General features: G+C 46.0%; 1 protein-coding gene across 4 annotated transcripts in view; it reads left to right on the top strand.

Annotated features, from left to right (window-relative positions):
* The window catches only part of khdrbs2 (KH domain containing, RNA binding, signal transduction associated 2), a 61,486-nt gene that overhangs the window by 10,709 nt on the left and 28,020 nt on the right, over positions 1–22,757 (top strand). For all 4 annotated transcript variants that reach the window (XM_086181476.1, XM_086181477.1, XM_086181479.1 and 1 more), the window contains 3 exons: positions 4,896–5,023; positions 16,391–16,507; positions 21,316–21,462. In XM_086181476.1, the coding sequence (XP_086037602.1) occupies positions 4,896–5,023; positions 16,391–16,507; positions 21,316–21,462 (392 nt within the window). The remainder of the gene's footprint in view (positions 1–4,895; positions 5,024–16,390; positions 16,508–21,315; positions 21,463–22,757) is intronic.

The following is a 22,757-nucleotide window of genomic DNA, read 5'->3' as shown; positions in this document are numbered from 1 at the left end:
TCATTTCCAACCTGATTCAGTCGTCCAGAGCAGAAAGAACCGAGCCGGCGCACTTCTCCAGCACAGAGCTGCTACTGCATCTGCATGTTGGACATGAACAAGCAATCAGTTGTTCCATCCGTCCATTTGCTACTCCTCTTATCTGTTCAGGGTCAGGGGGTGGAGCCTATCCCAGCTGACAATGGGTGAGAGGCACAGGGATCAGGGACAGGGCATCAGGAGCAATTAGGGCTTCAGTGTCTTGCTCAAGGACACTTGGACATGGTCACCGGGGGAAGTGGGGATCGAACCAGTGGTTGATCGGTGGCTGGACGGCCACGCTGCCTCTGAGCCACGCTGCCTCTGAGCCACGCTGCCTCTGAGCCACGCCTCCCCCACAATCGGTTCTTGGTGAGATGAATCAGATTTATTCAGCGTTGATGTACGGCTTCAGGAGGGGAACAGTTAAGCCGTCCACAGACTGATGGGGCACTAACCTTTGCTTTTGCCTCCTCACTGCAGCTGATGAAGATGTCAACTGAACAACACAACATGTCTGAAATATGTAGGAGGCCTCTCTCTCTCTCTCCCTCTCTCTCTCCCTCTCTCTCTCTCCCTCTCTCTACCTCCCTCTCTCTCCCTCCCTCTCTCTCTCTCCCTCTCTCTCTCTCTCCCCCTCTGTGCGTGCATTTTTTGTGTGTGTGTGTGTGTGTGTGTGCACGTGTGCTTGCGTGTGTGTTTCAAGGGACGTGATTTCAGATGTGAAACATCCAGACCGTCACGTTCCTTCACCTTTTTGATGTTTGAAAATCTCTGTCCGCCAGTCTTTGCACTAAAGTCAGTCAAGAATGTCACTTTTGGGCTTTTTTGTCACATATTTTATGAAAAGGTTAAAAAAACAACAGTTGAAACATTAAAAAAAAATGTGTTTTCGATTTTTTTTTATTATTAATTCAAACTCAAATGTAATGACTCACTGTACAGTAACTGGTTGTTTGAACATTTATTTTGTATTTTACTGAAAGCTTAAATTGGCCACAGACAGTGAACTACACACCACTCATCAACAGTGTTGGTGTCGTGTTACTATTAACAGTCACAGTTTTACTGTGATACTTCACTCCAAAACTGTGGGAGTCTTGAGCAGGGAGGAAGTTTTCCTTCCTGCGTCACTTCGTTGAGAGCCAGCCACGTTCAGGTAGCTTGAAGCGAGTGGAGCCTGACGACAGTGAATCAGCTAAGAACCTGCGCGTCTCCGTCAACCACAAACATTTATGGATTTTTTTGTAATTCCAAGGCTTTTTTTTGTTTCCCAGCAAAAAATGTTTCTTTTGAATCTGAAATTGTTTCATCCTCGGGTCAAACAGATGCTGACAGAAGGAAGCATCTTTTGTAACAAAAATCACCACAAAATCTGGATTATTAATCTTGCCAATAAAAAGCAAAGTTTGTGTGACTGTAATATTTCTTGGCGTTTCCATGAATGTGTTCTAAATGAACTGCAGGCCTGCAGCTGAGGAGAGCCTTCCTCTGTCTGACCGCCACAGTTGCACTCGTTTATCCAGCAGCTTTTCCTCCTCGTCTGCTGAGCGGCTCTGTTCAGGCTGTTTGGGCAACCCAACAGAGGGGATCAAGGGCACCAGAATAGTCGCTGTGTGTTTTACTGATTCCGTTTCCCCAATGAGATTTTTTTTTGGGGGGGGGGGGATCCAGTGTGAGAATTGAAACCAGTGACCTTCAAAGCGCATTCCAGCATTTCTCATCTTTAGCTTCCCATTGGTTCCTTCCACTTCTTTGTCCACGATGACGCTTTTGCGAATGTTTCCCCACATTTATTCATTGTAAGCCGATTTAACAGTTTTTCTCTCCCTCTACTTCTCCTTCCCACACACACAAGCTTGTTGTGAGTTCACTGGCAGGCTGCAGACCAGTAAACAACCATTATGCTCTGGTTCACCGCTGCACATGCTCCGTACATGTTTTTGCCATGATTATCTCACACGTGTGAAGTAAAATTTCACTCTCTGATTCATCTGGTTACACATTAACATCACATAAATCCTGGAAATCTGGCAGCAAAACTTCTATTGCAGTGAATCAACAAAGAGTCGTAAACTCAAATTCTCAGTCATTTATTAAGCAAAGTTTTCTGTCGCCGTTTTCTCACGTTTTTTTCTTTATAAGTGCCTTATGCAAACAATACAAATGATTATTGGAAAATAAAACAGGTTGGAGATGAACAGTTGAGAACCTAGAAGGGTTGAGTTGAAGCTGCAGCTCTGAGCACGAGGAGCAGCTGAGGAACCCTCAGGAGAAGGAACGTGTGCGTCGACGACCAGCGTTCTAATGCTCACGTTCCTGCCACCAGAACTGCGGTAGTCCCCCTACAGCAGTGTCAGTGGGACAGCAGCGGGACCCCAGAAGAACCTGAAGATCTGCCCGGTTACATCTAGAACCTTCTGAAGTTTTCCCTCTTGATAACTGCGGTGGCCGTCACATGACAGGATTCCTACATAACTGAATTGTGTGGTAATTGTTTTTAATGTAGACTAATACTATCTGGACCCCCCCCCCCCCCACACACACACACACACACACACACACTTGGTTTACCAACATTTTGTACAAGTGTAGTAATTGGTTTGAGAACAGAAGTGCTTCCTCAGGTTGAGGGACAGATGGCGCACCTGCGCTTGACTCAGGGTGAGATTGAAAATGTCGAACAGAAGCTGCGATGAAACTAAACACCCTGAGTACTCGACTGTTGCGTGGGGCTCCGTGTTGCAGTGGTTCGTACTCCAGTGATCCCAGTTCTGATCCCAGTGGCATCTCTCTTTTAGAAGTCTTGCTAGTAATCTGTGGTGCCACAACTGTGCATAAGTTAAAATACATCCAAATAAAAACACAAAAACCTGATGAACAGCAAACACCAAAAATCTCATACAAAAGAAAATTACACACTGTAACAGGAGACCACGCCCCCAGGAAACTTGACATTTTTAACAGGTTACCTGCTAACCCTCCATGGCTACCGTTAACCGTACACAGAGCTGTTAGAATATGTTGGAGTTTGCAGAGGACAGCTTGTGTCTCTTTATCTCAGTAGGAAAACACAAAAATGCTCTTTAGAAAATCATCCCTGTTGTTGGAAAAAGAGGTTGTTGAGTTCCGTCGATGTGTTTTGTTTGAGGTATTCAGGCGCAGTCGGCAAACAGTGTTGTGAGGAACCGTCTCAGCTCACAGAGTTCAGTCGCTCTGAATGTCCTCTGCATTACAGCTTGAGCTCAGCCGGGGACATGTGACAAAACTGTTGGTCATATTTCTGACGAGAGATGAAACGTTTGGTAACAACATCGTCTTTGATTTGATCGATTCGTCTTCAGGCACCAGTTTTCACAAACACTCTGCTTAATCACCTCAGAGGCATTTGAGGCATTGATTCAGTTCACCAACCCGTCTCCATGACCTCTAATTTTGGGACAACTTTGCAGCTTTTGTCTGGTTGGAGACAAAAAAAAAAAAAAACAGGAGAAAAAGTGTCTCAATTAAAGTGATCTCCTTCAGACAAGGAGGAGGCCGTGTCCCGCGGGAAGAAATCTTTCACATTTCTCGCTGCTGGAGTCGGTTCATGTGATTTAACTGACAATGGAAATATCAAGCAAATGGCCATAGTTGTGTGAAACTGCATCTGGCTGTCAACAGCTGTAATGAGCGAGTGCCGGAACAGCTTGAAACAGAGAGATCCTTATTGAACTGGAGTTATGGACATGCAGAGGATCACGTCAAGGAGATATTTCAGGGGGAAGATAGACCAGAGCATAATTCCAGCACGGCAACACGAAACTTCCAACTCCTCTATCAGTTCCTCTTCAACCACGAGTCCAACTTTACAAGAAACACAAGTGAGTCGCCCCAAAAGGTCATTGATGTGTCTGGCCCTCAGCTCCACAATGTGATGTGAGATAGCATCTCAGATATGGGTCAAGTGCTCCTTGAATGGAAGACAAACAGTTTTAAACTCCTGCTTATCGGCGCTGAATACAGTCTCGTGTTTGACGACACCAAGCTGCCAGTGGAGGCATCAGCGGGAGGATTATTATCCCGGGAGAGATGCTGTCGGTGGAGGGAGCAGAGGAAGAGGAAGCCAGCGGGGCTGCATGCTAAGCTGAAGGCCACTCCCTTTCTGAAATATGGATGAGCTAAGAGAGAGGATTGCACCGCAATGAGGCTCCAGTTGTTGTATTCTGATTATGCCAGAGACATGGCTGAACTGTAGCATCCCTAATGCTACCATGGAGCTAACAGGCTACACAGGATGAAGAACTGGTAGTAAATCACTGGTGGTAGATTGTAAGAATTACTAGTGAAGTTACTAGCAGTAATGGATTTGAAATCCTCTGTATTCTCCATGTAAGACGGTGGCGTGACCCGTGAGAACTGAGTACTAATGCAGTAATATCATAGTCCTCCTTGAATATCCACCTCTCAGCATCTTTTGATAAGGCTGAGTACACATGAAGTGACTGTTTGGCCAATTTGCTCAAGATTTTTCCCATCTTGCAAATTACGCCAAGACGTACTGGAGTTTGATTGGAATCAATGATGTGAAAATATGATCTTAATGTGAGGGTTCACAGATCGGATGACTCTGGTCTAATAGCATCAAACAGCAGGATAATCTCCGCCATTTAGTTTGTAATTTGGTCCTGTTTACAGCTGACACGATAAATAATCAGCAGAATGTGGGTTGTGATGAAGTGAAGCTCTGCTAATGTGTCCCCAGCCTCAGACGATTTGGCCGTCAGGCTGCAAACAGACGAGAAAATGTTAACTGATACTCTTTCTACAAAATTACATAGCTAATTATCTCTCTTATCTTTTTTTTTTTTTTTTTTTTTGCTTTTTCCCTGCTGCAGAAATTGAAAAGCATGAGAGCGATGAACTGAGAAAAGATGGTGACACCAAGAAATACCTAGATATCATCAGCAATAAAAACATCAAGCTCTCAGAAAGAGTTCTCATCCCCGTCCAGCAGTACCCAAAGGTAAGCTACAGCCACGCTGCGCCTGTTCAGCCTCCTCGCTTTGATTTTCCATCGTCTCTAAAAGGACAAAACTCAACTGAGCTTGTGTGGGTGATATTGTGTCATAAATTTCAGCAGGCAGGCAATGAATGGGACTTCCTCGCGTGTGAAAGCTTCACCCGCTCCAGCCGTTGTTCAAATAGGACTGACAGTGGCTCTTTATTTTGATGCAGTCATCAAAAAACAAAGTTTTCAGAGCCCTGAAGTACTCAAGGGTGCACCGAAAAACAATGACCATAAATCACAGTATGACACAGGGCCCTGTGTTCTGAGCTGCGTTCTGACAAAGTTAGAAATGCAGCCTAATGAGGTTCCTCCATCAGGCAGCGACAGCAGCTGCTCCCGTTGTAACCAGAAGGGTTCACCAATCACACAGCAGCCAGTTAGAGTCCCGCCACAGGCGCCAGGCAGCAGTCGCACCGAGAACAAGAGAAACCGCCCCCACAGCCCCTTGATTCTGATGTCAGTTTGCTGTAAGCAAACACACATCAATGGTGAATCTAAACAACATATTTGGACCTGCACTTTTCTGCTTTTTTCAGATCTCTAGAGTAAAGACACGATTCAACACCAAAATTGTTGTTGTCGTTATAATTTTACTTCTTTAAATGTTGTACGAGTGTTGGTTCTCTTTAGAGGATTTACAGGGGCCTTTTTGATACTTCTGATTTCGTCTGTAGTTACTAAAAGATGAAAGATGGAGTCATGGTTTGTCTGTTTCAGGATCGTTAACAACCCGATACTGTGTGTGTGTGTGTGTGTGTGTGTGTGTGTGTGTGCGTGTGTGTGTGTGTGTGTGTGTGTGTGTGTGTGTGTGTGTACGTACATTGTGGTGTTTTTGATCCTTGTTGTCTTGTTATTGGGTCCAACTGATTGCTAGGGACAGGGACCGCTCCAGTACTGAGCGAGACGCCTGCGACCAGCCGCTGAAATCAAAGTCTCAGAGCGATTGGCCGCCTGCTAGTCGTCCTCTGCCCACCGACAGACTCAGATTGTTGTTTCAGTGCCAAATCATTCAAAGGATCATTTTTGCTTGAGGTTTTTCATCGACTTGATCAATGATTTCACTGCAGTTTTCCTGTTTGTAACAAAGTCTCGTTTATTTTCTCTCTGACTGCAGAACCCAATGATTATATCATCCTCACCTGTCTCTTACCTGTCTCACCTGTACCTCAAACATAAGCAGTCACGTGTCTCACTGCTGCTTCTGTTCGCTGAAGTCGAGTTTCCAGTCAAGTGAATTTTAGTGAACTCTGGAAGTGTCACAATAAAAGTGCGTCCTCCACTGGATTGGTCGCATTAATGAGGCTTCATGACATCACTGCGTCAGATGACGGCGCAGCGTCGTGACAGTAACAGGGGAGGAGAGCGTCGTGGGCTCGAGGAGGTTTTCTGAGTGGTAACTGTTGTTTGATGATGCCAACATCAGAAGCAGCTGGTCAGTCCTTAAAGATGGGCTACGTCAGCGCTCACTGAAGGCAAAACAAGTCAAAATCAAACAAAACAAATGTGAAATCTGAGAAGTTGAAGCTCAGATGGGCATCTAAATATGTTGATGGAAAGGCAACGTCTCTCTCGGTGACAGGTTCTTGACCTCATTCAGGAGGCGTTCTTACACCCACAGTGCTTCATTTAATCTCACAGACAGGAAGTGAAAAACTGCAGGAGGCAAACGAGACGTGTCAGGAGTTACGAGCATCAGGCTTCGCTTCCTGACTGTAAGACAACACTGAGGGCTGAGTGTGCGCCAGTGAACACAGCAGCCGCCGGTCCTCAGTTGCTGTCCCGTCCCAACATTGTGTTGAAGATCTGGATTAGAGGACGTCAGGAGGGCGGCGGCCGTCCAGCGTGTCCCTCAGGACAAACCCATAGAAATCAATTTGCTGTTTCCTTCTCCGAGTTGAGGAAGTAATTAGACTGCAGCTCTTCACTCCATTTAATGGTTTTCAATCTATAAGAAAATGCCAATTTAGACAGTGGAAGGAGCGCGACTCTTCTGTCCTCCCTCATCAAAGAGTTTATTTCTTTCAGAAGAACATTTTCATCAAGAATTTACCAGCAGCATGGAATGTTCATTCTTCTTGGAGAAAAGCAGCAAACATTTGCACATTCTTGTTCATCATTTTATGCGCGAAGAGTTTATATCTTTTCATTTCAAGGCTGCACGCGATTGATCATAGAATAAAGTTGTGTTTGTTCTTCATCCTGCTTCTAAAATCACAAGTCACAGTCAAAGCTGTCAAAATAACGACCAGATGATTTATGAATGATACTTGTGTACATCTGGCTGGACCCTAACTAAAGCATCCCAGCTGTAACGCAGAGCCTGGGAATCTTGCTTCTGGATAATAATAATGAGCATAATAGCGCTAGTTCTGCAAAGCAAGCAGATGAGTGCCGTCCAGAGGGAGCCGAGCAGTTGTCCGGCACTAACAGATTGTGTGGCCTAATCGCAGAGTCAGCACCCCTCAAGACTGCAGTGTCACTATCGCCAACATCTTGGTAACTCTGCATTCCACCTAATGGTAATTAGCCGCCCAGCCAACAATGAGGACATGCAGACTTTGTAACAGAAGTGAGGTCACACTCTTTTTTTAATAATCTGTGATTTTCCACAGTTATTTCATATTTTGGATGTTATTGTGCCAGATAAACCCATGGACTTGTTTTCAGCTCTGATCTGATTCCCAAACACATCTGCTGATTCCTGAATCCTCCCTTCTTGAGTGGCGTCGTTGTTTCTGTTGCGTCCTCAGGCTTTAGAGAGTGCAGAATGCAGCACTTTGATTAACGAGCCAACATTAACACAGACGTATGGAGGTGCATTCTGGTGACGGTGTGTCTCGTGTTGCGTTTCATGGATCGGCATCATTCTGATATCTGATAAGTGAATGTTATCAGAACCTGACTCCAATATTCCCGACCTGATATCCCGTCTGAAACAACATTTTTTCATTGGCTGTCCTGCCATGAAAAATGCAAGCAGGTATTTTCTTGCCACTTCTCACTGATCCAGATATTTGTCTCTTGAGTCCATCTGGCCGTACTGGGAGGCTAAGTGGTTTCATTTGACTTCACACTGGTCCGGATCCACTCTGGACCGTCACTGCTGTGTACCGAGCGCCATCAGCTTGCTCCTTCTCGTGTCAGCTGTGCTCACTCTTGCTATTACAGCTGACATCTTGCTGAAACGTAATTAAATGCAAAGTAATTAAATTATTTCTTGGGAGAAGTCTTCTGGATGGTTTCAGGTTTGACAAAGTGCCTGACAGAAGATTAATGTCTTCTCGGCGTCAGAGAAGCAGCACCGTCCCATTTCGCTGGAGTCGTGTGCTACATTAGGGTGCGATGCTTGGCCGGCGTGGCTTCCTGGGACGCCTGAATGGAGCGGAGCCATTCTTAATGTTATCAGTTCCACCTGCTCCACTCCTGCTGTGGAGAATCCAAATGTCTGCTGCAGAACCTTCTATTGTGCACGCTGGCAAACATGGATGCCGTCCAGCCCTCCTGTGCTTATCCTCTGGATCTGCTGTGGTTAGGACTAACTTGTACCACTTGTCACTCGATGGTAGTAGAGGGTTGTTAACCGTCCAGAAACAGATAAACACGACTCCGCTCTTAAAGATCAAATGTTAAAGTAATCGTGCAGATGCTTTTGTTCAGCCATGTCTCTGTTTTTTGATTTTGTTGTATTTTGCTTGTGTTTTTATTGATTGTTGATAATCTTAAGAGTGGATTTCTGTCCATTTTTGCAAAAGAACCCTCTATGTGTAATTGAATTAGTGGAATTAATAAATCAGAGTTTATCAAAATTGTGGTGCTCCACACACATGCAAATAAAATTACATAAATAAGGAAAATAATTTTAAAAAAGGTAATCCAGTGGAATTAAATTCAGTTTCACCTCAAAGCTGCTCATTATTTTACAGCCTGCAGTGGACTTTCTTCAGCTGATAAAATGAGTTGATTATTCAGTCCAAAAGAAATCATTACCAACTGTTTGGATAATCAATCACTTCAATTAATTATTTTGCTTCAAATGCCAATCATCTTCTTTGTATTAAGCTTCCAGAAATGTATGAATCTATTTATTAGATATTGATAGTTTGAATGTTGGCAGGTGGAGGTCAGATCCAACTTTCTGATCTCCTGTTTTCGTTTGAAAACGTTTCGTTTGACCCTTTTCTGAAATCCCGATAATCAAAGATTTAATTGATTACTTGAAATGCTAATTGTTCTATTGATATTTGACTTGTGGCTCTGAGACATAACTGATTAATTCTGTTCTTCCTGCTAATTTGAGGGTGGTCGAAGCAACCGTCCAGTCACCGGAGGGCGGCGGTGAGACTCTGCTAGTGGACGGTGCGTTCAGGGGATTTTGCCAGTTTGTGCTGACAGAATTTGACTTCAGTCTCGGTTGTCCTTGCCAAAGTTCTTTATGCAACAAAGATAAATGTTTGAATGCACCTGAATCCCAACTTTAATTGATCTTGGGCATGTGTGTGTGTGTGTGTGTGTGGGGGGGGGGGTTTAGTTGGTTAGAGATGTTTGAGGCAAACACGCTTTATTTGGAGCAAACCTGGAAGGCTGATAGATCTAATTACACACCTGATACGCATCACTCCTACAGGACCGGTGTGTTTGTGCTGTCTGGAGCTTCCTCTCGTGGGTTGCTGTCACTTCACATCACCACAAAGACATAAACTTCCTCCAGTGACCTCACTTTTATCTCCACTCTCTTGTGAAACTGTGAGGAAGCGTTGATCTGGCTTCACGTGTCTGTAACCATAGTGATGCACTCTCAGGGCTCTCATGGAAGTCTTGAAATTGAGAGCTGAGATCACCATACCAACTCAGCAAAAACATGATTAAGATAATCAGCAATTCATTATTGCTTAACTGGAATTTATCTGCTACAGTTTAATGAGACGGTTTGATTCGCATCTCACAGCCTTGGGACATGGATGGGTTTTCAACAGCTCGTCCTGGCTGAGTCCAGCAGGACCCTTCTGCACGTGTTCAAACGGAACCAGAAGTATTTGTGCCCGTAAAGGTGATTTAATTCATAAGAGCTCCTATTGGACCCAGCCAGTTGTACATTTGTCGGGCTTTCGCTCGCGCCGCTCTGCAGGTGCAGCCAACGACACATGACATTGTGTTGTGCCCTTGTGAGTACCACAATGTTCAGCTTATCAGTCTTGGATTATTGTGACCTTTAAATCGTGCAGCTGTTGCACTCGCCGCACAGACCAACTCCATTTTTGTGGGCTCAGGGATGTCAATGTCCCAAAGAAAGGCCTATCACATGGGAAGGTGTTTAGCCTCGATAAGTGTTGAATACGGGAGAAGAGCACTGGGTAGGAATTAGAATGAAGCACTTGTACGTTGGCGTGACAACCAGGTTGGGGATCCTACAGTTGCCGTTTGTCTGATGACTTTGTGGCTCCGCGTGTTTGAATGTGTCCTGCAGACGCTGCTCATCACTTCACTGTAATGAAGTAATCCATGTTTAGATAAGCTGCTCTAATGGGCCTGAGCGTATTTAACACTGGATCACATGACCAGTGTTGATCGTGGCAGCCCGACCAGTGCGTTTTAGTATTTGTCAGACGTCAATCAGTTTTATCCCTCATAGTTTGAGTTGTCTTGTTTTCGCCAATCAAAGGTCACGAAGGTCAGGTTCGAGCCAGATTCCATTCCATCAGAAGTCACAGGCTGCTAACCGACTACAAACATGAAGATGCTGTGAATGAATCGTGTCGCGGTGAGTCACACCAACACTGTTGGCCATGTGGGTGGCAGGTCAGGGCGCCGTAGAGATGTGTTCACGTACAAACGCCCTCAAACAGGCGTGTTCTAGGGAAGGGAAAAAAGCTCCTTGTGTGTTTTCTCTTCACTCTTTGAAGTAGTTTTTGTTCAGTTGTGCTTCGATTATGAATCAGGACTTGATCAGCGTCATCCTCACGAGACTCCAGGCGGCGGTGGAACTGAGCCACAGGAACCTTTTGGTTCCCTGAGAAGTCCCAGGAACTAAAGGTCTCGTAGTTCTGCTCAAATTAAAAACCATATGTTTTACACCAGAGTATTTGCTTAAAATATAACAGTCCATAAAATGCAATAAATAGCAGTATGTCGTATATTTCCAGTCTGGCAAATAGCTGGTGCTGGTTTACAGTCCCTTGGTCACATGACTTGGAAGTCATTGAAAATGAAAGAATTTTGCAGTCGATGGAAAAATAAATCATATTACAATACAATTATCTTCTAAAAATAGCGAGAACTTCCGAGCCTGTGTAGATGTTACTGCAGTACTTGTTAATACTACTGAGATCTGTTAAACCCAGACAACAGCCTCTGAGAAACCACTAAGTGGGATGTTGAAGCTCAACGCTGCGGCACAGCGCGGTGGCTACCAGACTCCAGCCTGGTGCCGTTCCTCAGCTGCCTCAGGAACTCTGCTGTCTCCGTTCCTGACTCAGACGACCACAGACTCTCTGTAAGCACGCGCTTTCCTGTGGTGAAGGGGAACAGCGCCTGTCTGTGGTGAGAGCTTCATTCTCAACAGCTCCAGTTGGTGCTGCTGCTTGTTGTTGTTGTTATTGTTGTTTACTCGTCCAGCAGCAGGAATGTACAACTTTTAAATGAAAGGTGCTGAAGCCATAAAGAGCAAGAGGACGTGGAAGAGCAGCAGGGCTGATGCAGTAATGGCTGTGTCAAACACAAAGAACCAGACCTCGGTGGCGCTGTGGTGCGGCTCGGTTCAGTCCGTCATCACTTTAAGGCCGTATCTTGTTAGAGACTTGCCAGACGGGAGCTCAGGCTGTTTGCTACTGCGGAGAGAAGCCGCCACTCTGACAGCAGCACACAGCCTGTCTGGAGCAGTTTCATGGTCTTAAGCAGCTTTTGTTGCGTTGTGTCACTCTGACATTGTTGACTGCTCGTCTGTATTGATCTTGGCTCAAGTTGTTAGTCGTCACAACTTAGGATTGCTGAGGGCGTTTTATGAGAGGGGTATATTTTTATTTTCCATGCCGTGTGTCATGTATACAGTGTATGATAGATGTTCGTAATGAATGTGGCTGAGCTACAGAAGATGGCGGTGGTGTATTGAGCTGTAATCCCAACTACACTGTAGGGAACTCTATAGCAGATCACGACAAGCTGCATGTAAAGATGCACCCCTCGGTGTCCTACGTGGGTGGGGTGGCCTCTCCCACTCATCCCCTCACCCCATTTGGAAGTGTTGTGAACGTCATCGGAGGAATTAACAACTTTTTACGCCCTTTTAACCATCAGTTCATGGTTTCATTCATAAATCCCTTCATATTTCTGTTCTTCTGGGGAGAAAATGATGTCAGGAGTTCTGCAGAGGCCAGACTGAGAGGAGACAGAGGGTCAATGTGGGGTGTGAGACATGGACCCAATATTTGAAGTATTAGGGGTTAAGCAGCCGGTCAATAGACAGAGTGAATCAACTCAGGACACAGTTGTAGTTCCCTGGAGGTTTGGGGCAGGAGCTAAACCTGCTACACACGATGACTTGGTCGTGTGTCGCCAGCTATGATGCCCCTCCGCAGGCTTCCGGAGGAAATGAGCCTTTCAACCACTGTGGTAAAGACTCTGGAGGACTCATCATGTCTACAAGCTGCATAAAGACAAACACGATGGTGTTTGTGGGTTTTGTGAAACTGAATCATACAAGGCTCTCGTGGAGTCGCTGAAAGAAAACATAGAGGAGGAAAGGAGGAAAACCCTGTGAGACAGCAGTCAGGGCGCTATTTGTTTAAATATGTATTTACTTGTGTTTGATGCAAACAGGAAGTGAGGGAAGGACTTTTTCATGGATGGATTTGATTCCATCAGCCAACCGTGCTGAAGCAGCTGGCTGCACTGGCTCGTTCTGGTCAGCCCTGTGCTGTTAAATGTGGATAGATAATTTAAGCGTGAGCCCCGTCAGGCTTTCCAGTGCCGTCAGACCACATGGATCACGAATGCTGGTGAAATGGGTTGAATCACCAGAGTTGCTTGATGAGCACAACAATTTATCTACCGTAGAGAAGGAAAGAGAGAGAGAGATGGAAAGAAAGGGAGGGGAGGGAGAGACAGAGAGAGAGATACAGAGAGAGAGGAGAGAGTGAAAGCTCAACTAAGACCATTGTGAAATGAATCAGGCTCACCTGAATAATGCCTTAGATTTGATATTAAAACTGACTGACAAGATCTCTTAAGACACTCAGATCATGTTGATCCCAGTCTGAGAAGCTCACCAGTCAAACGGTAAATCTCCTGCACTCGTCAGACACACACATTAAACAACCACTCATCTGCTTTGTAAAGTCTGATAGGACAGGCAGTCATCCCGGGCTGTTACCAAAGCATAAACTCACCTGAGGAGGTAATCCTCCTATCAGACAAAACCTGGATTTCCCCAGTAGCACAGCTCGCTAACGTGGCAGTGAAAGCCTTGGGACGACTCTGAACTGGCTCTGCTGCAGCACCGCGCTCGTCTGCAGCAGCTGAGAGCAAAGCGGTTGGAGTCATTAGGTTGGCTTCAGCATCCTGGAAGAAATGTAAATGTTTCTGGGGACATTCAGGAAATGTACCTGACATCCATAGAAGTGCGTTACCGAGGGAAAGTTTCAGCCGCATCTGTCGGTTCGCTCTTCTGACAGTAAATGTACACTGAAGATTCAAAAGCCATGATGGAGGTGTGGCATGGGTCAAGGGTCAAGGAAGGAGCTGTTCAGTTTGGGGCTGATCTGTTTAACATAGGTCTGCTGGCGCTGGAGGAGGTATCCACCCTGCCCCATGAAATCAGCCCAGATTGCTTTGTTTATTAGTTATCCCATCTGGGCTGTTTTATATGACGACAGTAAAAAACGCCGGGATGTTGTGTGTTTATAGCGCTCGAGCCTTGCAGGGTACATTAGTGACATGCTCTGAAATGGAGATAAAAACCCAACAGCCTGCCACAGAAATGCGGTTTCTCACATCATATACAGTGAATGCATCCTTCTCAACGCAGCAGGGGCGGTTTTATTCTACAGTGAGCCGTCGACGCCGTTCAGGTGTTCACTCAAGTGTCCACCTGGATATTAGCAGCAATAAGAGCTTCATGGATGATGAGGTGCATCAGCGCTGTGCGATGGGGTCCCACCATCCCACCTCTGAAATGACTCACTGTCAGTGAGCAGCAGTAAACTCTGGATGATGTGATATTGCATCATCTTTTAACAAAAAACATAGCTATGAATTTGAGCTCCTGCAGGGGTGGAAGTCATTGTGGTTCAATGTGAAGTATTTGTCTCATTCCTGCTTCTGTCTCACACATCTTTCCTGAGTCACAGTCACAGGTGGGGGTCGGGACAGAAGACCGCCCGGATCGCTGTCCAGCACGCAGTGTTCACACTCAGGCGACAAGAAATCTTCCTTGAGTTTCTGTTTGTTTTGTATTTTTGAAGGATTTTAGCACACACGCATCTTGTTGTAATGTTCATGAACCGCCTCAGGTGGCGCTGTTGTCGTCTTCAGTGAACCGTCTCACCTAAACCCCGCCCACTGCGGTGTGGTTGGACACCAACATACAACCTGAACCCTGATGAGAGTTTGTCAGATGTCACAGGTTACGTCACTGGGCGCCATGAGGAGGAACTGGAGTTGGTCCCCAGGGTTCGTATCTTCAGTGTTTAAAAGGATCTGGTGCGTCATTGTTGCCAACGCACGTTCCTCTAATGGTCAGGTGACAATTCATAAGAAAACCTGGACAATAACGGGCCTCTGAATGGAGGATGGACGGTCCTCCGCCACCCACATCATCAAAACACGACCAGGGGAATCTGTTCAGGAGCGGTTGTGTTCCAGTAGATTCCTGGGGAACCTGGAGGCCGAAGACTTTGCTCAGTCACTTTATGTTGTTTTTCTCTGTAATTTGTCACCGTCTGTATCTGCTTCGCTATCAGTGTTGAGACTGCGGGGGGCACATCGCATCATTTCAAACCTCATTTAACAACCAAAGCCCTGCCCCCTTTCTGAAGCCTAAATTGCCCAGCATGGAGCAGCAGAGAGGCTCCAGACATTCATTAGCTTAATGAAACCAGGCCGCTCTTCTTCTACCGCCCAGCGAGCGTGTTCTCGACGTAGCCGTGGCGACCATCTGTTCTCAAGCTCCCTGCCAGCTATAGGATGGTCGTGTCAAAGCTACCGCTGTGAGCTCCGGCCTCCGCGAAGGGGCCTTCATCGTTCAGATCAGAGGACACACAAGGACAGTAGGGATGCCTGTCTGCTTCTGAGGCTGCTCTCATCCCCACGTCCCCCGGCGCCGGCGTCCTCACCTGAATCGCAGCGTTCACTCTGGATGTTAATGATGTTGAGTAGAACAGCTGAGTGTGCAGTTGTTGGAGGAGCCACACAGCTGGCAGTGAGTTTATTAGCAGCTCCACCACAGTGGGAGAGCTTGCGTCGTGAGTAGGTTAATATCATTTTAGGGTTGGCCAGCGAAGGTGGCGGTGGGCGGCTGACACCTGTTCAGCTCGGGAGGAGGTCTTTCATCAGCTCACATCCCAAGGTCAAATTTATGAGAATCACAAGACGACTGTGATAAAAGATTTCACTCATTTTCCAGTCGATCCCCGGCTCACATTTTCTCCTAAAATGACCCATTTGACCACGAATATGAGCTCCACCTCTCGGATTAATCACCGCTAATCTCAGCAGTGATGCAGCAGCCATGTTCCTTCTCCAATATGAACCCTCGCTGGTGCTCGGCGAGAGGGAAATGATGGTCAGAGCCCTGAGGCCCGAATCTGATCGTTTGTCATCTGGATAGTATTTCTTAATTTCCCACTGGGAAGAAACTCATTATTTTTGACTTTATCTCAACGCTGACCTCTGGAACACTCTTATTGGTTTGAGCGCATGTTCCCTTTTTCTTCTCTGCATCCCGTCGATGACCCCCCACCCAATAAGATGCATCGCCAGCGAGGGCAGAGTTCAGGCCATCATGGCGGACCACATGTTCACATTTAACGCACCACACACAGAGCGCAATTATATTGATTTATTACAGGCTACATTACAGCTTTTTCCTCCATGATGTATGCTGACTGCATCTGAGATGAGAGTGATAATGGATGACTAATGGCCAGCAAACACCTTTCATGGTTCACCTTTGCTTCCAAATGGATCAAATTCCTCGTGTCTCTGAGGACGGATCCCAGCACTCAGCCAGAGGCACTGCTGCAGAGAGGCTTGTCATTCATGTCCTCTGTAGCTTTTACAGTGTTGGTCTTCTTAGACATGTTGAAAATGTGATTTCCTCCTGTGTCACAGTTTAATTTCGTCGGAAAGCTGTTGGGGCCGCGGGGAAATTCTATGAAACGATTACAAGAGGAAACAGGAGTGAAGATGTCCATCCTGGGAAAAGGTTCCATGAGGGATAAAGGCAAGGTAAGATTTATCGATTGGTGTGGAAACATATGTTCGCTGCTCTAAGATATTGATCAAATGGAAATTGTTGCAGCTTTAAATTCAACTTCAGAAGAATTTTCCAACCAAATTAGCAGTAACTGTGATGAATAACACACCGTGTGTAGCTAATAGCTTGACAAACATGTGTAGGAGGGGATGAGAGTTTCTCCGTGTGTTGTTTAATGGCGTCTTCTGTAATAATCAATTGTGAATGCCAAGTAATGAATCTCTTTGCTGAAGTCATTTATCCTGCTGACTTGTGGTTCCCTGGAGCCAAACTTATCTCAGCGTGTACACAGACAGCCTGCTGGATGCAGTACTCATAACTGCATTCACTGAGCTCCTATAGAGTTACAATGCTATTATTACTGCAGACATCAACACACGCACTTGCAGTCCTACCACCACTTTGTAAGTCAAGAATATCAATGCGTGGTGTAGACCAACGCCGCAGCAGTTAATGCGATTGTTAGTAATCCATGTGGAAGGTGGAAATTTATGCAGTCGCTGCTCCAAAGCTTTCAGACACACCATGTGACCTTCATCTGTACGTGAAGTTTGCTCACTTTGTTTTCCATGTCGGGTTGAAAGTTCTTCCTTGACCTCCTCAGTAGCAGTGGCAGCTACTGATGGCCTCCACAGAGGAGGTTACGTTTTCACTGGCGTAAGCAGGACGACACAGACCCTTCCTGGGGTGGAGCAGCCGCCTCGGAAGACTCCACGTAGCCGACTAGAAATGCTGCCCCGCGGTTGTATGTGTGCTGGTGACCTTGACCTTGGACCATCAGAGATTGAACTTCGTTCTACAGACATCACGTGCACGTGTGGTGACATTTGATATTTAACCGCCAAAATCGTTTTGGTTCATCTCAGTCCAAGTTTGTGCCAAATTTGAAGCAAAGCCCAGGAGGCGTTTCTGAGATATTGTGATGGTGATGGTGGACAGGACATGAATACCTCTCAGTCCATGTCGAATACTGCAGACATATACCGATACAGCTGCAGCGTGTACTTGTACATGTCACATATTCATTCATCACCACTGAGGCTGATTTGTTGGCAGAAATGAAAACGTGCTAAATTACCGCCGGCTTCAGTTCAGTGAGGGGAGTTTGGCGCTCTGATGCAAGGATGACCGTTTTTATCTCCAGACTGGCTCCGCCGGTAAAGTGTTTGATTGGCACTTTTCCCATAACAGCCACCATCAAGATGTCCTTGAGTAAAGCACGTAACTGTTAGGATAAATGCTCTGAGGTGTACAAATACTCTTGAACTCTCTTTATTACAGCATAAGTGAATAATTTCTGGATTGTTCCGGATGCCAGCACTGTGCTTCTAACTGCTACAAGCAAACAAAATGACTCAGAAATACTTCATTTATCTCCAGGTGGAAAATGTTCACACTGCAATTTCTCCTGTTCAAGAGAAGAAGGAGGAGGAGGATGTAGAGAAACGATGGTGAAATAGAAGTAACACAACTGTGTACAAATCAGAATACCTAACATGCAAAAGAGAAATATGTAGGTTACAGTACATTATATACTGTATATGTTTATAAAGAAGTATTGAATAATGAGAAATACTGCAGTAATTATCACATATAATTACACACATGCATTATTATACATGATTGCACAACACACTGTGCGTACACTGAGTATTCGTGCTGAGCTGTTGTGTATTATTATCATGAGCCGTCAGTCGTGATCAGATTAATTATCATTATTAATCAGAATTACTGCAGTGATGTGTTACAGCAGGTCCAGGGTCAGTCCACTGACCCTCTGCAGGAAGGAGGGATGAGGTCTGGCGTCTCCTCGGATTATTGGGTCAGCAAGGAATTGATTGAGGAATTAACCAGTTCCTTTTAAAGCACAGCTCCCCGCTCCGGTGCAGATCTTTTAAGCCTTTAAAGCCAGTCTCACCTCAGCTGGGCCCCTGCGGCCCCGAATGAAGACTCGCAGGTTATCGCGATTTTCCTCACCTTTGATACTTGACTTCAGGGTCTTCCTGCAGACTCGCTCTTCCTCTTCTATACACCTGCATTCATTTCATCGTCAAAGTTTCACTAATCAACATGTGCGTGTTATTAAATAAGCAGTGGCTCCACGTGTCACCGAAGCCTCGTCAGTCGGGTGAATCATCTCCTGAGCTCATCGTTCACTCAGCCCAGCTTTCTTATCCACCTGCTTCTCCAGTTTCCAGGTGTAGCAGCCATTTTCAGACAGACGCCTCTCATAAAGCCGCTGTTGGCTGCAGACAGAAAATATGTTTTTCATCAATGGAATCTTTATTTCTCAAAGTTGTTGTCCAACAACAATCCTCTTCAAGAAGGAAGATTAACGAGTCGACGCTGAGCCTCTCTCAGACATGATTCCAATAAGCATCAATCATACCACGCGATATATCAAGCAGCAGTTGTGAGCAGTAAATCATCCCAATCAGTCTGCAGAACCTGGGCTATGTTCTCTGCTTGTCGTGCACCGCGGCACCTCGGTGCCTCTCTGAGGCGCCGCTACGGCGCCGCGCAGGTTCATCATCATCATGTTTACTGTGAACTCCACTGAACTGAGCACACTTCATGATGACTTTCGCTTTCTATAGCCACCGCATCCTGGCAGCTGAGTCAAAGAAGTGATCGTGAGAATCAGTCGTGTCCAACTTATTAGACAAATGATCAAACACTCTCAACTTGTCAAGGAATGTAATGACACAACATTTGACTTCCTGCTGTCGTCTGGATCGGCTCTGCTGTCGCTCTGCAGCCTTTATTCTGAAACATTCACATCGGCGTGTTTGGTGGCGACTCTGTTGTCTTGCGCTACTCAAAGTCTTTTCTCTGTTCGTTGTCCTGTGCACCTGTGAACAGGTTTTAGCTCCAGACGTGGAGAGTGAAGGTTTGAGGAGATGTCGTTGGCGAGACGTGTGACCATCTCAGATGTGAGCTCTGCAGTGGGACTTCCTCCTCAGCCTCCCTAAACCTGCAGCGTCTTCCTTTGTGCTTGACTTTGAAACCTTGTTATATATTTTCATGCTCAGCTTCTCAATCTGCCACTACAACGCCAGCATCACAGCCAAAAAGCTTTATTCTGAAGGCAAATTCTTTTCCTACATAAACACAATTTTCTTTAACACACTGTGACATTGGGAAGTTCAGCAGTGGTTCATGGCAGCGGCTCAGTAGATGGAGCATCTGACCTGCAGGGGCGAGACCTGGACCCGCGCACCAGTGTCCTGAGAACACCTGCACCGTGGCTCTGTGTTTGATGGACTGTATGGTGAAAATTAGGACATCAGGTTTAGAGGCAGAACTGTTTCAAGGGTGCACAGGACACACAGCGATTCTCTTCCTTAACTGGAACGGCAGGAACGATCGAACAGCAGCGTAACATCGAGCCGAGGTTGGCGGCTGACAGACTCCTGGAGAAGATTTGTGTGTCAGGGTTGGCAACCTGCTTCAAAGGGGCTGAACCAAGCCCCTCTTCCAGTTTCATTGACCAACACTAGCATGCACTTGTAGCCATTGGTCGGTGAGACACGCGTGCTGCTCGTCAGGCGGCTCGACTCTGCTGCTCTCCGCTGCCTCGTTCGTCTTGAGGGTGCATCCAGCTGATGCATCACTTGATCTCTCTGGGTTTTTACAGCTCCATCTCCTCTTGTTTTCTTCTTTTCTCTGCTGACCAAAGGCGGCCTCTGAGTACGACTCCTGTCTGACTGAGCGCTGCCGTCAGGTTATGAATGATTGTCACATCCAGTGGATCCACGTGGTCACCCATCCTTCGGTGACCGTTGATCTCAATCTTTTTAAATATTTCTCGGAGCTGTTTTGGAATTGGAGTGTTTTCCACAACACCCACAAATCACAAAATGAAGTTTCTATTCGAGAAGCACTCGCTGATACATTCCCTGGAGCCGTGGGACGAGAGGCCTCTGTTGCCTGTAGATTTGTCATGAGCAGTAATTAATCCTCACAAACCATAATCTTCAGACATGTTTTTGTGTGTTGTACAAGGTGATGAATGTCGCCATGGCTCAAGTGTCTCATCACCTTGAGCCTAAATCACGAGTGTTTCTACCGATTGTCTCCCGCATGTCCGAGACAAAAGAGGAGAAATGAGCTCGTTACACTCCAGGCCGCGTTCGTGGAGCGCCACGGTAGCGCCAAAGTACTTTGTTGAGGTGTGCTACTTCCAAGATAAACATTTCCCCAAAGTTGTCTTTGCTCATTAATGAGAAATCAAGTATTCATACAACTGAATGTCATACCAAAGTGTGTTAGACTGAATTTTATGCGCTGCAGTTCAGTATGAAGTCCAGTGCTAAAAAGTGAGAGCTGATCCAGATCCTGGAGAAGTTCTTTTTAATGTTGTTGTTGGTTTTTTTCCCCGCTTTTGCCCTGGAAACAAACAACTCAGCTACTTCAAGGTCTTCACCTCCATCTTTGAAATGTGACAAGTTCAGACCTACACTTTTCTGAGATATCTTTTACAGGGTTCCTACAGTCTGGACAGTCCTGTCATCACATCAGCAAACGTGAACGAGTCCTGCTCTCCTGGAAGCTGTCACATCAGCTGCTGCCGTGTGTGAACGCCCTCCTGCTGGCTGACACACTGGCTGTCCTGCCCTTAAATGAGAACCTGTCTCGTTACTGCATTCTGTTGTTCTTCAAAGAAAAAACTCTTTATTATTTGTGTGCAATTTTGAATCACAGTTCATCGTGGTAATTTTTTAATAATTAAATCATAAAAAAATCAACGGATTTTGTCTTTTGCGATTTAAATTCACAGGAAGAGGAACTGAGGAAAAGTGGCGAGGCCAAATATGCACATTTGAGTAACGATCTTCACGTCCTGATTGAAGTCTTCGCTCCACCTGGCGAGGCGTATTCCCGCATGAGCCACGCCTTGGAGGAGATTAAGAAGTTCCTCGTTCCAGTAAGTTTGCTGCTTGACTTCATTTTCCCTGACCAACATTTACTCCTCACAGACGCCGTCATCACTGTGAACAGTATCATCAACACGCAGGAACTCATTTAGTTTGGCTCAAGACGAGTGAGCTGTGTGTCGCTTTCATGCACGAATATCAAACTCAGCAATTAAAGAGGAGCACGGAGCAGCCGCCGGACGCCAGCAGCGTGCAGCTGATAGCCCTTAGCATTGGCTGCTGTGCATGGGGCGTTTTCCTGAGTCTGGGATGTAAATATTCATCAAACTTGGCTTCATGGAGGTTTTCCCTCTGCAACTGCTGATGATACTGCAGTTCATGTCCCTCCATGTACTGATGTTTACAGCGTGTTGTCCGTCCTCAGGAGGAGACTTGGACTTGATTCTGTTTGCTCTGTGCAGCTGGCACTGACTGGTGGCGTCTGTGTGTTGGAGGGTGAACAGTCGGGCGTCAAGAGCACACGTGAGAATGTTCACATGTTCGTATGTTTGTTGTGTGAAATCCCACGACGGGGATGGAACCATTTCAGTGGTGTCACTAACAGTGAGGGTGTCATGTACTGTTACTGCAAGTGTGTGTATTAGATGGAGCGCAGTTTATATCTTCATAATATTCTGTGGTGTTAATACAGGGAAAGCCTTGTCCCCACATTCAGCCTTCGCTGCCTCCTCTCTAGAATAAACAGATAAAAATACCGCACATTCTCTGCTGTGAAGGAGGCTATGTATTTGGAGATAAACAGCAGATGATGTAACGCAGCAGGCATCTGTCAGTATCTATGGTGACAGATGCCTGCAGGTGATGATTCCTGCCTCTGGTGGAAGCTGGCAAGTGCTTCCTGCTGTTCACCTTTTCTCTACCAAATGCATTAAGAGCTACTTCATCTGTGTGAAAACCCTGTGGATGAAAATGAGGCTGATGCTAGCTAGTTGCTAGGACACCCGCCCACTCACAGAGCGGCGCATGTTGCCACTTTGAATTTTGTCCCCCTTGTCCTTGATGGAGGTGCTTTGTTCACCCATGTGTCGTCACCAGGTTGTGTGCATATACACAAAAATGTATATCTCATTTGATTTCAACCAGTAGCATCAATAAAATTATAGGGATTCAACTCTGGTTGAAGGAGGCGCCGTGGCTCAGAGGTAGGGTGGCCGTTTAGCAACCGAAGGGTCGCTGGTTCGATCCCCACTTCCCCCGGTGACCATGTCCAAGTGTCCCTGAGCAAGATACTGAACCCCTAACTGCTCCTGATGGCCCTGTGATGGACTGGTGACCCGTCCAGGGT

The sequence above is a fragment of the Aulostomus chinensis genome, chromosome 16 (genome assembly GCF_037954235.1).
Source record: "Aulostomus chinensis isolate RoL2024-O1b breed Wild chromosome 16, RoL_Achi_v1.0, whole genome shotgun sequence".
Lineage (NCBI taxonomy): Eukaryota > Metazoa > Chordata > Actinopteri > Syngnathiformes > Aulostomidae > Aulostomus > Aulostomus chinensis.
Note: the sequence above shows the minus strand (reverse complement) of the source record. Positions and strands in the feature narration are given on the sequence as shown.